General features: G+C 47.8%; 1 protein-coding gene across 1 annotated transcript; it reads left to right on the top strand.

Annotated features, from left to right (window-relative positions):
- The first annotated feature begins 2765 nt into the window (after window positions 1-2765).
- On the top strand, window positions 2766-3611 carry LOC125533618 (heavy metal-associated isoprenylated plant protein 46-like). Its single transcript, XM_048696999.1, has 3 exons — window positions 2766-2897; window positions 2989-3067; window positions 3168-3611. Exons 1-3 carry the CDS (start codon window positions 2892-2894, stop codon window positions 3437-3439), a joined length of 357 nt encoding a protein of 118 aa, XP_048552956.1. The 5' UTR covers window positions 2766-2891; the 3' UTR covers window positions 3440-3611.
- Window positions 3612-16179: the final 12568 nt, after the last annotated feature.

Here is a 16179-nt window from a genome sequence, read left to right as displayed (position 1 = left end):
AAATATGGTGTTCTTGGACGCCCCTTCTGGTAAAAAATTGCTTGGTTCGATTCTCGAAACCGGTTATGGACAATGGATAGACTTGCTCGTCGGCAACTTCCACATCCAGCGCAATGTCCTCGATGTTGTCATGCGGACGAGGATGCCCAACACATGTTGCTTCCGCTCCGTTGGCAGCGTTACACCCCTTCTAGACAGGAGCTTCTCACTGATTGGTGGCCATCGGTGAGTTGTGCAATTTCGACTTGTCATCGCAGGGAGCTCAACTTGATGTTCATGGCGACACTTCGCTTCATTTCACTGGGATGTAATAACAAAGTCTTTAAGAGGCTCATTACAACGCACACATCATTGCACTAATTCTCTTAATTTTTTATGTGGTATCCTGAGCACAAATCTGATGACTGCCCGCTATTGGAGGAACATATGTCCTTTGCTATTACTTATGGAGTTTGTAGTCATAAGTTGATGTTCTTCAAGTCACAACGTTCTTCAAATCACAGCGATCTGATTCTTACATACCATTCCTAGAGAGTGCATGAACATGAATTGTTTGGTTTTCCGGTGGATCTCTCTCAGTTGCACAAGTTCTGTAACAGCTTCAATGGCTGATCAACGCAAGCTTTTGGTGGTCCGTTAGAGAGCTAGACAAAGATGTTTTGAAAGTTGATTTTCTGGCAAAAGCTGGTTCATCTTGCTTGATGTTTTTTTGCATATGAAAATTCCGGATTGTCCTTGCTCTCTTCAATTTGATGAGTGTGCAAGTCACAAACATGTTGGTTACTCTCTAGAGGGGCCTGGGTGAGGTTTAATGATGTACCCGTCGAAGTTATAACTTCAAGACACTTTGGATTATAGGTTATGTCACTAACAAGACCAAAGCTCTCGTATGTCATCTACTTGCCAGCACGATGTCCTTCGTGCACTTGTTATGGTGATCAGTGTGGCGGAGATTCCACAATTTGTTGACTAGTACGGTGGTGGTCAGTGCGCTTGCCATTGTTATGGTGGTCAATGTGTTTGCCATTGCATCTCCGTTTCCTGCAACTTCCTCGACAAAGTCTATGACATCATCTTCCCTAACACCATCCTCAACTATGTCATTGCATGCACTGCATGTATGGTTGTGTTTGTCATGCATGCAGGATGAGTTCTTCGTAACCTTTTTCTAGCATAGATGTCACGAAACCCAGATCATCTGCCTTTATATCGGAACATCAGGCTACTTGCGCGTCCTCATCTTTGCCCAACACAACCTCATCGCTAACATTTGCGTCCCCTTCCCCAACTACTTCGGCCACCGGAGTACACCTTCACCTTCTATCCATGTTATTTTGTGTTGCCACTGTCCCCGAGAGCTCATTTGCTACTCTTTCCGACATGGCACACAACTTGTGATGTTCCCTATTACGCACGCACTATACCAGAAAAACCGACGCACGCCTTCGTCCCAACGTGTCCTAGGGCCTGGCAAAACCGACAGAATGTCTCGTCTACAATAGTTTTGACGACATCGTCTTTAGCATTGACACCCTCAAGGATGACATCCTTAATCACGTCATTGTCTTCTTCCTGGCGCATCCACTATGTCCCCAACTCATTGGTGCTTCCTTTTGCCCGCGGCTCCACGTACTGCTACCACGACACCAAAAGCCCCGACCTAAACATTGACCATGGTGTCCCCTCGCACGACTACCTCGACTAGCTAGATGCTATAGTGGCCCATGCTTTCGGACTACCTCGACTAGCTACATGCTATAGTGGCCCATGCTTTGGGATACCTCGACATCGACAGAAAGGGCTATCACCGCGACACTTCATCGTCTACTACACTCTTGCAAGAAATGTAAGGGGATGTCAAACCGTTAATTTGAACCTTCGGTTTCTCTCATGTCTGATCGTTGGCGACGCTCATGTTGTTTGTGATGCTACCACTATGACTGAGGGGTGGGGTAGAGTATATTGGCATATTTATATGTATTTTGTGGGAATATATTTGTAATCAGACTACCATAACCATATTCATTCTGAGTAATATTTGACCGCTGTCAACAAGTCTTCTGTATATAAACAAAAAAATGACCTCTGTCAACAAGTCTTCAGTAGCAAGACCCGATCGACGTCGACTACTTGTGTTATCACGATATATAACCACTGAAATCTTCAAGCTTATATTTCAATGTTCTGCCAGGTACACATGGACTATTCTAGGTTTGACAGAGTCCAGCAAGGAGGGGCACCGTGAAATCCTTTGTCGGTAGGGTTGCGCCCATACGACATATCACTGAGTTGCTTGCCTAGTTCTCACACTTAATATGGTTTTGCTTAGGCAGTTATTTACCACTGGGCACTGACAGATTTTCGACGGAACAACAGATATCGGCCCGTTCTACGTAAGTACATCCGCAGAGCCGCGGCTTCGCAGAAGGGAAGCGCACCGTGGCCAACAGGCAGTTACAATTGATGGCTCGCTCAGACATATCATTGGAGGAGTCATTTTCTAATGTATCCCGTCCATGACCGGAAAAATCAACCGAGAGAGCTCGTGCTCAGGACGCGTTTACTTACTTTTGGATCCTTGTTGTTCACTAACCGTGAGCTTGGCCGCTGCCGCTGCCGGGAATCTTCTTACAACAAAGCTGGTGGCTTAGATCAGTCTCCAGTCTTCACTAGTGCCAGGTCTACTATCCCACGTAATTGGTCTTCTTACAACAAAGCTAGTGGCTAGTGGCTTGGAGTCCCCGACCCCACGTGACTGCCCTGTACTATATAACAAACAGCAGTGGCCATTGCTGTGCTCTCCACAGACATCATAAGACGCCTCGATCGAACACAAGCCTTTCCAAATATTCTCCTTGGCCGGCATCTAAACAACAAACCAGCGGCACCCAATGAAGGTAAATAGCTTCTTCAGCTTCTGCCTGATTTTGAGCTCTTACTAGCTAGCTCTTGAGCTGAACCTTGTTGTTGTTGTCGTCGTCGTCGCAGCAAAAGATTGTGATCAAGGTGAGCATGTCGTGCGACAAGAGCCGGTCGAAAGCCATGACGATGGTCGCCGGAGCGAACGGTATGCATGCATGCGCTAGTTCTTCACGTACACGCATGTTCTCCCTTGAGATTTGTACTGGTGCGATGCTAACATGGCCGCAAGCGTTCTCTGGGTGCAGGGGTGAGCTCGGTGGGGATAACCGGCGACAGCAAGGACATGCTGGAGGTGGTCGGCAACGGCGTCGACCCGGTGTGCCTCGTCGGCTGCCTCCGCAAGAAGTACCACGACGTTCACCTCGTCAAGGTGGAGGAAGTGAAGGACGACAAGAAGAAGGATGAGAAGAAGGAGGACCCGCCGCCGTACTGGTGGTGCCACGGCTACCCATATGGGCCATACCCGCCGCCCATGGTCGTGTGCGACGAGCCCACCACCCCCTGCGCCATCATGTAATTGCCAAATAGCCAGATGCCGAGTTCGCCATATGGAGAGGCCGCAAGTTTATCCACCGTTTCGGACTATTGGTAAATTGGAAGAAATAAAGAGACGTACTGTATGTATATATATACGTCGTTCTTGGTCTCCAGTTAGATAGAGTAATATATCGAGAGAAAGCAATCACGTATACCTCAGATCTGAATTCCGTGCCTCTTTGCGATGTTCGTGCTACGTGCTGCCTCTGTGATCTGGGCTTCTGAATGTGCCAGTCTGTAAGAGAATGACCTGGTCACTGGGATGGTTTGCGTCTGAAGGCGTTGGAGTCAAACAGCGCGCATGCATGTAACGGTCAATGCGTCAACGGCAAGAAAAATGTAAAACGTCACACCACTATGCCCTCGGCGCCAGGTCGTTGCGTCTTCTGTGGTCTCCCACTCTAGCATTTTCGATCTTTTCTCTAGAGAAAATTCATAAAATTATAGCATCTATAGTCAGATTTGACAAATCTGACTCCTCAAACACCCGCAGACGCCGACCAGCACTAACCGATCACACCTCATACTTGGTGCTATGCATCCGAGTCTCTCATATTTCATTCTCTAGATCCATACTTGGTGCTATGCGTCCATGTGGGAAGGGTTTTTTTGACCGCTTATTGACCGGACTGTCCGTCCGAGCGTTTGAGGGGGGTTTGGGGTGTCTGGCTATAGATGCTCTTAGAGTAAGTCTAACAGACGCGTCATATTCATATCCTCTTATATCATTTTGGAGGTGTTTGCAATTTTTTGAAAGCTACCAAGGCCGTGCGCAAAGTTAAAGTCATCATAATCCGAGCTCTATATTTTGCGGACTCGTCTGTCTATATTATGTTCTTTAAAAAAAAGAAATTGTACAGTACTTTTTCACATTGGCATTTCAATTTCCACGAGCAAAATTTGCTCTCGACATCACATAATAACCAAAACTGGAATAACCTAAAACAAACACAAATTGAACAGCGTTTTTAGTTCAGCCTACTCTTCCGTTTGAAGTGACCTCGCAGACAGGGGATATTTCAGCTCTTTCCACTTCTGCAGTCATGAACAACTATGCATCTTTGATGCAGGAGAATGACATAGCTTTGTAGCCCTCTTGTGATCGTGGCATCCATTTCTATCATTGCGGCTGTCGTCACACAGCAGGTAGCAGTGTGCAGTGGGGAAGCACTAAGAACATCTCTAGCAGATTTCTTAAAAGTTGACCCTTAAAAACACATATAAGGGGCATTGCAAACCGTTTTTATGGTGCGAAATTGCCCCGGACAAAACAGACCCCGTAAATGAAACTATATTCCATCAAGGTCATTTTTCTTTCTTTCTTTCTTTTTCCTCCCGTCCTGGCAGAGCTCGTCTCCAGCCACAGCATGCCTCGCCCGCCCCGACCGCGTGCTACCTGGCGCACCTGACCGTCCCCGATTGGGCCCGGCACCGCCCGCCACCACGCGCGCTCCCCGGCCTGGCCGCGTGCGCTCCCCGGTGCCTCCTTGACATGGTTGCGGGTTTGACCTGACTAAGCCCCGATGGCTGATTAAGCCCCACAGGGCGCCTCATTCTGGACGACTCTTTTTTTGACAAAGTGTGGATTTTATTATTCAAAATGAAGCATCAAGTAAATATAAATCAAAATAAACACACATCTGGCATCTGCATAGTTAGAATGCACACAACCAATATTAACTCACACACATAAAAAACTCACTGGCAAATAGCAAAGTCTTATAAGACCAAAATCATGCCTAAGCAAGCACAAATAAAATAACCTGAAGCGATCAAATCCCGGACGACTCTTTATTATAACTGTTAAGTTTTTATTGTGTCTATGTAGTTCAAGAGTGACGGGAAATTACAGGTTGGCACGTATGGCTTTGCTTCCACAGGACAATGAACTTGCTTTAGGTGGCTCAAAATAAAATGAGAGCATACGCTTTCTGGAATAAAGTACGTGAAGAAGAGTATCACCGTGGAATGGGCGGCCCGCATGGTCAAAAGTAACTGACTAAGACTAATGCGGTTATGTTCAGTCAAAACATCTGAATAAGGTTCTCTAAAGAAACATCTGAATAAGGACAGTGCCATGAAAAAAATAAGCATTTTTACTGACCAAAACAACACGCATGAGCTTTGGTACATAGAGAGAGAGAGAGAACAGAAATTTGAAACAGAGAGAGAGAGAACAGAAATTTGAAACAACCACCACTCTACGAGTTCATTGGAAGGTTGGACACGCAAGGAAAACAAACAGTGGTGATAGCCACGAAATTCTGCAGTGATTTCGTAAAAGTTGATTCTTCGCTGAAAAGAGGTTGATTCTGTGCTGGACAATGTTTTCAGTCTTCACGGTGGTGTTGTTTTCTTTTTTTTGAGGGGTCTGGTGTTGTTTTCTTTGGTGGGGTATAAATGAGTGCTCAATGTGGCGCCCAAAAGTCCAGACCAATAAAAATTACTTTCTCCTTTCGAAAATACTTATCATCAAAATAAATAAAAAATATGTATATAGAACTAAAATACGTTTAAATACATTCCTTTTATTCATTTTGATGACAAGTATTTTCGGATGAAGGGAATATTACAAACAAAGATTGTTGATGTCAGATTGTCCCTATCTCCACAATTCTCAATTACAGTATATTAAACAAAAAAGGATGGTTACCCACTTCGGGGATACCTTAGGGAGCACGGCACTAAGACAGTGTATCAGGGAAACCATGCGCATAAGGGATCCACAAATGGCTCGTTTTCGCCTAGAAACTTTTGACAGAAAGTGCACAACGACTCCTAGTTTCCTCCCCCATTTCGTGATCGAGTCGTCTAGTCACCAAACAATGTTGAAACTTGGAGGGCTTCAACGCAGGTAACACATACGTAGTAGGAGTACATAGTCTAGTCCCGAGACATGTGCCTTTTAGGCAATCACGAGCTCTAAGTCCAGTTATTTAATCAGCAGAGGAAGAAGTGACGTACGATTCATAACGTCATACATGGAACTCAAAGGTGTAGAGAGCTTTCTGAAGGAACGGGTTTACACCGAAGTTCATACTACCTTTGAAGCAACAACCTATAAGTGCTTAGAGCACTAAGCAAGAGATTGGACAGTTTAGTGCTGTGCACGGCTTCCCGGGAATTACCTTGCAGGACGGTAATGGTGCGTCTTGTGGTGTCTCAGAAATAACCATCAGTTGCATATACACTTTGCGTTAGTTTATCTATTTTTCTTTTCTTTGCACGCGTTAGTTTATCTCTCAAAAAATCCACCTTTTTAGGTTGGAAAACGGAACACGCTAACCCTTTAAAAAAAAATTGTCTCGTTGTTATGACCGGTTTAGCTTATAACTGAAGGAGGCCCACCGGGCAGTAGTTAGGGGCTTGGCCCACAAGTTATTTTAGATTAATTATTATGCAAATTATCTAGGTTATAAATATAGGCTGTAAGACTCTTTTCGGAATTAAGCAATACAGATATTTCTTATCCCTATTGCCCGGCTTCCAGAGGAGCCGGAACCCTAGCCGCGCCAGCCCTAGCCGCCGCCGCCACCCTTCTCCTTCCTCGCGACGACGCCAACTCGCCGGCGCACGCGCACGCGCCTTCGCCCCCAACCTCCGCTGTTCTGCCCTTATAACCTAAGAAGTAGAGCCGGTAGGAACCCTAGTCCTATCAATTTGGTAATCAGAGACCAAGTTACGACCATGTCGCTGCCACCACCACCGCCGGCACAATCCAGCGGCTCCACCGCGCCGATGATTACGGCGCCGTCCCTCACCGCGCCGACGACATCCGCCGCTGGGACAACCGCGTTGGCGGGCCCCGTCTCCACCGCCACCCCGCCCGCGCCGCCATCCCCGGGTCTTCCTGTGCCACCGCCGTCTGCCGTCTTCACGCTGGAGCAGGTCACAGCCACCCTGCAGGACCTCGTCACCGCCGTCCAGAGCCTCCACCTGCAACAGCAGCAGTAGTACGCGGCCGGGGCCGGGCCCTACATGCCCCCGCCGACGGCGCCCGCTGCCGCCTACGGCCACACGCCGTGGCCGCCCCAGGGCATCTCTTCGTACGGCGCGCCCCTCTAGCCCTTGGCGCCGACGCCGTCCTCGGGCCCCTGGCCGCTACAGCAGATGCCGCAGGCGGCGGCCACCGAACCGCTGCAGCCGTTCTTCGCGCCGACCTGCACCGGGCAGCCCCTGCTGCCGTTTCCGGCGGGACACCCCGGCGGGACTACGCCGGCCACGGCCCCTTTGTGGTACTTGCAGCCACCCCCTCCCGCGGCCACCGACGCCCCCCGCCCACCCCCCCACCACCGACGCTACAACCACCGGCACCGCCCCCTGCCTAGCTCGGGGGCACCCTCGCCGACCGGCCTCCCGATTCATCAGGTCCAGTTCCCCCCTCCCCGTCGCCACTTCCAGCGTGGGCGGCTGGGCCTTCGCCGTCGCCAGTCTACACCACGGCCCCCGAGCAACCGACTTTGTTTCCGCAGTTCGGGGGGCCATCGGGTTCCGCCGGTCCCTACCCAGAGTATTCCGACCAGGCGCCACCCGCCTCGCTGCTCCGCACCTCCGAGCCAGCTCGACACGGCGTTTCTGCCCAGGCACCGCCGCGGTTCGCCAAGATCGACTTCGTCACTTATGACGGCACGGAGGACCCCCTCAACTGGCTCAACCAGTGCGACCAGTTCTTTCGCGGGCAGCGCACACTCACTTCGGAGCGAACCTGGCTTGCCTCGTATCACCTCCGTGGCGCGGCACAGACGTGGTACTACGCTCTCGAGCAGGACGAGGGTGCCATGCCTACTTGGGAGCGCTTTCGCGAGCTTTGCCTCCTCCGTTTTGGGCCCCCGATTCACGGGAGCCGCCTGTTAGAGCTCGGCCGCCTTCCCTTCACCTCTACGATGCAGGACTTCGCCGACCGCTTCCAGGCCTTGGCGTGCCATGCGTCAGGCGTGACGGCACAGCAGCGCGCCGACCTCTTTGTTGGTGGCCTCCCGGATCACATTCGCATCGACGTGGAGCTTCGCGACCCTCAGGATCTCCAGACGACCATGTATTACGCCCGAGCCTTCGAGGCTCGCGCCCAGGCCATGCTGCCGGCTGCCCCGGCCCGAGGAGGCCGGCAGACCAGCCGCCCGCCACCTGCACCAGGACGGCCACCCCCGGCCACACCGGTGCCCACTACCTCGGCCACGACGCGCCCCTTCCGGCGCCTCTCCGGCGGAGCAGATGGAGCGGCGGCGCCAAAGCCTTTGCTTTAACTGTGACGAGCCCTATACGTCGACCCATGTGTGCCCGCACCTCTTCTACTTGGAGACGGTCGACTTCACCGAGGAGGACGTTTTGGCCGATGAGGACGCGGCCTTACCACCCCCGGCGGCGGCTGAGGGCGCACCCGCGGCTGCCCCGGCGACGGCCCTCATGGTCTCTCTCCACCAAGGTAGTCAGAATCCCGACTCAACTCCTAGAATCCTACAACTTCACGACCCTACGGAACCATGTCGATCCAAGTCCCACTATGAATCCGGATCAGGTAGAATCCATGTCGAGTCGCGATCCAAATCACAGAATCATGTACAAAACTGTTGAATCCCGACTATGCTATGTACTATGTACGATTCTACTAATTTATCTAAGCCGTTTGTTTAGTTGTAGCGGAATAGTATGCCATCATCCAAACCATTCTCACATGCCTCATGGCCCTTTATTCCCCTCCCAAGCCCAAATTCTCATCCACCGACACCTTTGATCCGGCTCTCAAAATCTAGATCAAAATTGAGGATCAAACTTGTCGACAAATGGAATTGGCGTGGGAAGGAGGATGCGTCAAGATTGATCAGAGAAGGAGAGCAAGACCCTTCAAGGTTCAGCACTGCAGGGCGGATATACAAGTGATCGGCTATTCACATATTCTAAAAAACTCGTAAGTAAATTTCACGCGTTGAAGATTTCAATGTTCTATATATTTGCCTCTCATATATGTTCCATACATCCAAGCTAATACTAGGTTAGCCATAAAAAGAAGTGGAATAGAACTAGCATTGATGTGTACGTCTTTGCTCTATATTTAGTGTCAAAACTCTATCGAACCCATATAAATTTCTTACATGGATACAAAATATCTTATTTGAGTAAATCTAGTAGAATCCTCGATTCCACGACTCGATACTACGACTCGATTCTGTCTAAGGAAAATCGATCTGACTCCGAATCCCGACTCTGACTACCTTGCTCTCCACGCGCTCGCTGGGATCCGTGACAAGCGGACCATGCTCTTGCTGGTGACGATCCACGGCGAGCTCTTGGTGGCCTTGGTGGATACAGGCTCCACCCATAACTTCCTGCCCGAGGCTACCATGCGTCGCTTAGCGCTTCAGCCGACGGGCGGGGAGCAACTTCGGGTCACGGTGGCCAACGGCGATCGCCTCCGGTGTCATGGCCTCGCACGGGACGAGCCCATCACCATCGGCGGGGAACACTTCTCCATCACATGTGCGGGCATCGACTTGGGCTGCTTCGACTTCATCCTTGGCGTCGACTTCCTGCGGACCCTCGGCCCCATTCTTTGGGACTTCGACGCACTGACGATGACCTTCTGGCGCCTGGGCTGCAGCATTCGGTGGGACGGCGTTGGGGACGCCACGCCCGCACCACCTCAGCTTCAGCTGGCTGCGGCTACCTCCGAGGACGAGCATCCGCTCTTGGAGAACCTTCTGCAGCAGCACGACGACCTCTTCACCGAGCCATAGGGTTTTCCGCCCGCCTGGGCATATGATCACCGTATACATCTCTTGCCGGGCTCCGCGCCGGTGGCGGTGCATCCTTACCGCTACCCGCAGCTGCAGAAGGACGAGTTGGAGTGGCAGTGTGCGCTTATGCTCGCGGCAGGCATCATCCGGATCTCCACCTCGCCGTTTACCGCGCTAGTGCTTCTTGTCCGCAAGTCGGACGGCACGTGGCGTTTCTGCATCGACTACCGTGCCCTTAATGCTGTTACGCTTAAGGACAAGTTCCCTATTCCGGTGGTTGATGAGCTCCTGGATGAGCTACACGGGGTGCGCTTCTTCATCAAGCTCGATCTCTGGTCGGGGTTGAAGGAAATATGCCCTAGAGGCAATAATAAAGTTATTATTTATTTCCTTATTTCATGATAAATGTTTATTATTCATGCTAGAATTGTATTAAACGGAAACATGATACATGTGTGAATACATAGACAAACAGAGTGTCACTAGTATGCCTCTACTTGACTAGCTCGTGGATCAAAGATGGTTATGTTTTCTAGCCATAGACATGAGTTGTCATTTGATTAATGGGATCACATCATTAGGAGAACGATGTGATTGACTTGACCCATTCCGTTAGCTTAGCACTCGATCGTTTAGTATGTTGCTATTGCTTTCTTCATGACTTATACATGTTCCTATGACTATGAGATTATGCAACTCCTGTTTACCGGAGTAATACTTTGTGTGCTACCAAATGTCACAACGTAACTGGGTGATTATAAAGGTGCTCTACAGGTGTCTCCAAAGGTACATGTTGGGTTGGCGTATTTCGAGATTAGGATTTGTCACTCCGATTGTCGGAGAGGTATCTCTGGGCCCTCTCGGTAATGCACATCACTTAAGCCTTGCAAGCAATGCAACTAATGAGTTAGTTGCGACATGATGTATTACAGAACGAGTAAAGAGACTTGCCGGTAATGAGATTGAACTAGGTATTAAGATACCTACGATCGAATCTCGGGCAAGTAACATACCGATGACAAAGGGAACAACGTATGTTGTTATGCGGTTTGACCGATAAAGATCTTCGTAGAATATGTGGGAGCCAATATGAGCATCCAGGTTCCGCTATTGGTTATTTACCGGAGACGTGTCTCGGTCTTGTCTACATTGTTGTCGAACCCGTAGGGTCCGCACGCTTAAAGTTTTGATGACAGTTATATTATGAGTTTATGAGTTTTGATGTACCGAAGGAGTTCGGAGTCCCGGATGAGATCAGGGACATGACGAGGAGTCTCGAAATGGTCGAGACGTAAAGATCGATATATTGGATGACTATATTCGGACATCAGAAAGGTTCCGAGTGATTCGGGTATTTATCGGAGTACCGAAGAGTTACGGGAATTCGCCGGGGAGTATATGGGCCTTATTGGGCCATACGGGAATAGAGGAGAGAGGCCAAAAGGAAGGAGGCGTGCGGCCCCCGTCTGGTCCGAATTGGACAAGGGGTGCAGCCCCCTTTTCCTTCTTCCTCTCCTCCTCTTTCCTTCTCTCCTACTCCAACAAGGAAAGGAGGAGTCCTACTCCCAGTGGGAGTAGGACTCCCCCCTTGGTGTGCCCTCCTCCTAGGCCGGCCGCCTCCCCCTTGCTCCTTTATATACGGGGGCAGGGGGCACCCCATGGAAACAACAATTGAGCATTGATCTCTTAGCCGTGTGCGGTGCCCCCCTCCACCATAATCCTCGATAATATTGTAGCGGTGCTTAGGCGAAGCCCTGCGACGGTAGAACATCAAGATCGTCACCACGCCGTCGTGCTGACGGAACTCTTCCCCGACATTCTGCTGGATCGGAGTCCGGGGATCGTCATCGAGCTGAACGTGTGCTAGAACTCGGAGGTGCCGTAGTTTCGGTGCTTGATCGGTCGGGCCGTGAAGACGTACGACTACATCAACCGCGTTGTCATAACGCTTCCACTTTCGGTCTACGAGGGTACGTAGACAACACTCTCCCCTCTCGTTGCTATGCATCACCATGATCTTGCATGTGCGTATGAATTTTTTTGAAATTACTACGTTCCCCAACAGTGGCATCCGAGCCAGGTTTTATGCGTAGATGTCATATGCACGAGTAGAACACAAGTGAGTTGTGGGCGATATAAGTCATACTGCTTACCAGCATGTCATACTTTGGTTCGGCGGTATTGGTGGATGAAGCGGCCCGGACCGACATTACGCGTACGCTTACGCGAGACTGGTTCTACCGACGTGCTTTGCACATAGGTGGCTGGCGGGTGTCAGTTTCTCCAACTTTAGTTGAACCGAGTGTGGCTACGCCCGGTCCTTGCGAAGGTTAAAATAGCACCAACTTGACAAACTATCGTTGTGGTTTTTGATGCGTAGGTAAGAACGGTTCTTGCTAAGCCCGTAGCAGCCACGTAAAACTTGCAACAACAAAGTAGAGGACGTCTAACTTGTTTTTGCAAGGCATGTTGTGATGTGATATGGTCAAGACATGATGCTAAATTTTATTGTATGAGATGATCATGTTTTGTAACCAAGTTATCGGCAACTGGCAGGAGCCATATGGTTGTCGCTTTATTGTATGCAATGCAATCACCCTGTAATGCTTTACTTTATCACTAAGCGGTAGCGATAGTCGTAGAAGCATAAGATTGGCGAGACGACAACGATGCTACGATGGAGATCAAGGTGTCGCGCCGATGATGATGGTGATCATGACGGTGCTTCGGAGATGGAGATCAGAAGCACAAAATGATGATGGCCATATCATATCACTTATATTGATTGCATGTGATGTTTATCTTTTATGCATCTTATCTTGCTTTGATTGACGGTAGCATTATAAGATGATCCCTCACTAAATTATCAAAGTATAAGTGTTCTCCCTGAGTATGCACCGTTGCGAAAGTTCTTCGTGCTGAGACACCACGTGATGATCGGGTGTGATAGGCTCTATGTTCAAATACAACGGGTGCAAAACAGTTGCACATGCGGAATACTCAGGTTAAACTTGACGAGCCTAGCATATAACAGATATGGCCTCGGAACACGGAGACCGAAAGGTCAAGCGTGAATCATATAGTAGATATGATCAACATAGTGATGTTCACCATTGAAACTACTCCATCTCACGTGATGATCGGACATGGTTTACTTGATATGGATCACGTGATCACTTAGAGGATTAGAGGGATGTCTATCTAAGTGGGAGTTCTTAAGTAATATGATTAATTGAACTTAAATTATCATGAACTTAGTCTTGGTAGTATTAGCATATCTATGTTGTAGATCAATAGCTCGCGTTGTTGCTTCCCTATGTTTATTTTGATATGTTCCTAGAGAAAAACTAAGTTGAAAGATGTTAGTAGCAATGATGCGGATTGGATCCGTGATCTGAGGTTTATCCTCATTGCTGCACAAAAGAATTATGTCCTTGATGCACCGCTAGGTGACAGACCTATTGCAGGAGCAGATGCAGACGTTATGAACGTTTAGCTAGCTCAGTATGATGACTACTTGATAGTTTAGTGCATCATGCTTAACGGCTTAGAATCGGGACTTCAAAGACGTTTTGAACGTCATGGACCATATGAGATGTTCCAGGAGTTGAAGTTAATATTTCAAACAAATACCCGAGTTGAGAGATATGAAATCTCCAACAAGTTCTATAGCTAAAAGATGGAGGAGAATAGCTCAAGGAGTGAGTATGTGCTCAGATTGTCTGGGTACTACAATCGCTTGAATCAAGTGGGAGTTAATCTTCCAGATAAGATAGTGATTGACAGAATTCTCTAGTCACCATCACCAAGTTAGTTGAACTTTTTGATGAACTATAATATGCAAGGGATAACGGAAACGATTCCCAAGCTCTTCGTGATGCTGAAATTAACGAAGGTAGAAATCAAGAAAACCATCAAGTGTTGATAGTTAACAAGACCACTAGTTTCAAGAAAAGGGAAAAGGGAAGAAGGGGAACTTCAAGAAGAACGGCAAGCGAGTTGCTGCTCAAGTGAAGAAGCCCAAGTCTGGACCTAAGCCTGAGACTGAGTGCTTCTACTGCAAAGGAACTGGTCACTGGAAACGGAACTGCCCCAAGTATTTGGCGGATAAGAAGGATGACAAAGTGAACAAAGGTATATTTGATATACATGGTATTGATGTATACTTTACTAGTGTTTATAGCAACCCCTAAGTATTTGATACTAGTTCCATTGCTATGATTAGTAACTCAAAATGGGAGTTGCGGAATAAACAGAGACTAGTTAAGGGTGAAGTGACGATGTGTGTTGGAAGTGGTTCCAAGATTGATATGATCATCATCGCAGACTCCCTATACTTTCGGGATTAGTGTTGAACCTAAATAAGTGTTATTTGGTGTTTGCGTTGAGCATGAATATGATTTGATCATGTTTATTGCAATACGATTATTCATTTAAGTTAGAGAACAATTGTTGTTCTGTTTACATGAATAAAACCTTCTATGGTCATACACACCAACGAAAATGGTTTGTTGGATCTCGATCGTAGTGATACACATATTCATAATATTGAACCCAAAAGATGCAAAGTTAATAATGATAGTGCAACTTGTTTGTGGCACTGCCGTTTAGGTCATATTGGTGTAAATCGCATGAAGAAACTCCATGCTGATAGGATTTTGGAATCACTTGATTATGAATCACTTGATGCTTGCGAACCATGCCTTATGGGCAAGATGACTAAAACTCCGTTCTCTGGAACAATGGAGCAAGCAACTAGCTTATTGGAAATAATACATACTGATGTATGCGTTCCGATGAGTGTTAAGGCTCACGGCGGGTATCGTTATTTTCTGACCTTCATAGATGATTTGAGCAGATATGGGTATATCTACTTGATGAAACATAAATCTGAAACATTTGAACAGTTCAAAGAATTTCAGAGTGAAGTGGAAAATCATCGTGACAATAAAATAAGGTTTCTATGATCTGATCGTGGAGACGAATATTTGAGTTACGAGTTTGGACTTCAATTAAAACAATGTGGAATAGTTTCAGAAATTCGTGCCACCTGGAACACTACAGCATAATGGTGTGTCCGAACGTCATAACCGTACTTTATTAGATATGGTGCGATCTATGATGTCTCTTACCGATCTACCACTATCGTTTTGGGGTTATGCATTAGAGACAGCTGCATTTACGTTAAATAGGGCACCATCTAAATTCGTTGAGACGACACCATATGAACTATGGTTTGGCAAGAAACCTAAGCTGTCATTTCTTAAAGTTTGAGGTTGCAATGCTTATGTGAAAAAGTTTCAACCTGATAAGCTCAAACCCAAATCGGAGAAGTGCGTCTTCATAGGATACCCAAAGGAGACAATTGGGTACACCTTCTATCACAGATCCGAAGGCAAGACATTCGTTGCTAAGAATTGATCCTTTCTAGAGAAGGAGTTTCTCTCGAAAGAAGTGAGTGGGAGGAAAGTAGAACTTGATGAGGTAACTGTACCTACTCCCTTATTGGAAAGTAGTTCATCACAGAAATCTGTTCCTGTGACTACTACACCAATTAGTGAGGAAGCTAATGATGATGATCATGTAACTTCAGATCAAGTTACTACCGAACCTCGTAGGTAAACCAGAGTGAGATCCGCACCAGAGTGGTACGATAATCCTATTTTGAAGGTCATGTTACTTGACCATAACGAACCTACGAACTATAAAGAAGCGATGGTGAGCCCAGATTCTGCAAAATGGCTTGAGGCCATGAAATCTGAGATGAGATCCATGTATGAGAACAAAGTATGGACTTTGATTGACTTGCCCAATGATCGGCGAGCCATTGAGATTAAATGGATTTTCAAGAGGAAGACGGACGCTGATAGTAGTGTTGCTATCTACAAAGCTAGAATTGTCGCAAAAGGTTTTCGACAAGTTCAAGGTGTTGACTACGATGAGAGTTTCTCACTCGTATCTATGCTTAAGTCTGTCGAATCATGTTAGC

Source organism: Triticum urartu, chromosome 2 (assembly GCF_003073215.2).
Source record: "Triticum urartu cultivar G1812 chromosome 2, Tu2.1, whole genome shotgun sequence".
NCBI lineage: Eukaryota > Viridiplantae > Streptophyta > Magnoliopsida > Poales > Poaceae > Triticum > Triticum urartu.
Note: the sequence above shows the minus strand (reverse complement) of the source record. Positions and strands in the feature narration are given on the sequence as shown.

Bases quoted from the DNA above. Each gene is read 5' to 3' on its own strand.
- LOC125533618 (XM_048696999.1), top strand. The intron at 3,068-3,167 runs GTATGCATGCAT...CTCTGGGTGCAG, and splicing joins GATGGTCGCCGGAGCGAACG to GGGTGAGCTCGGTGGGGATA.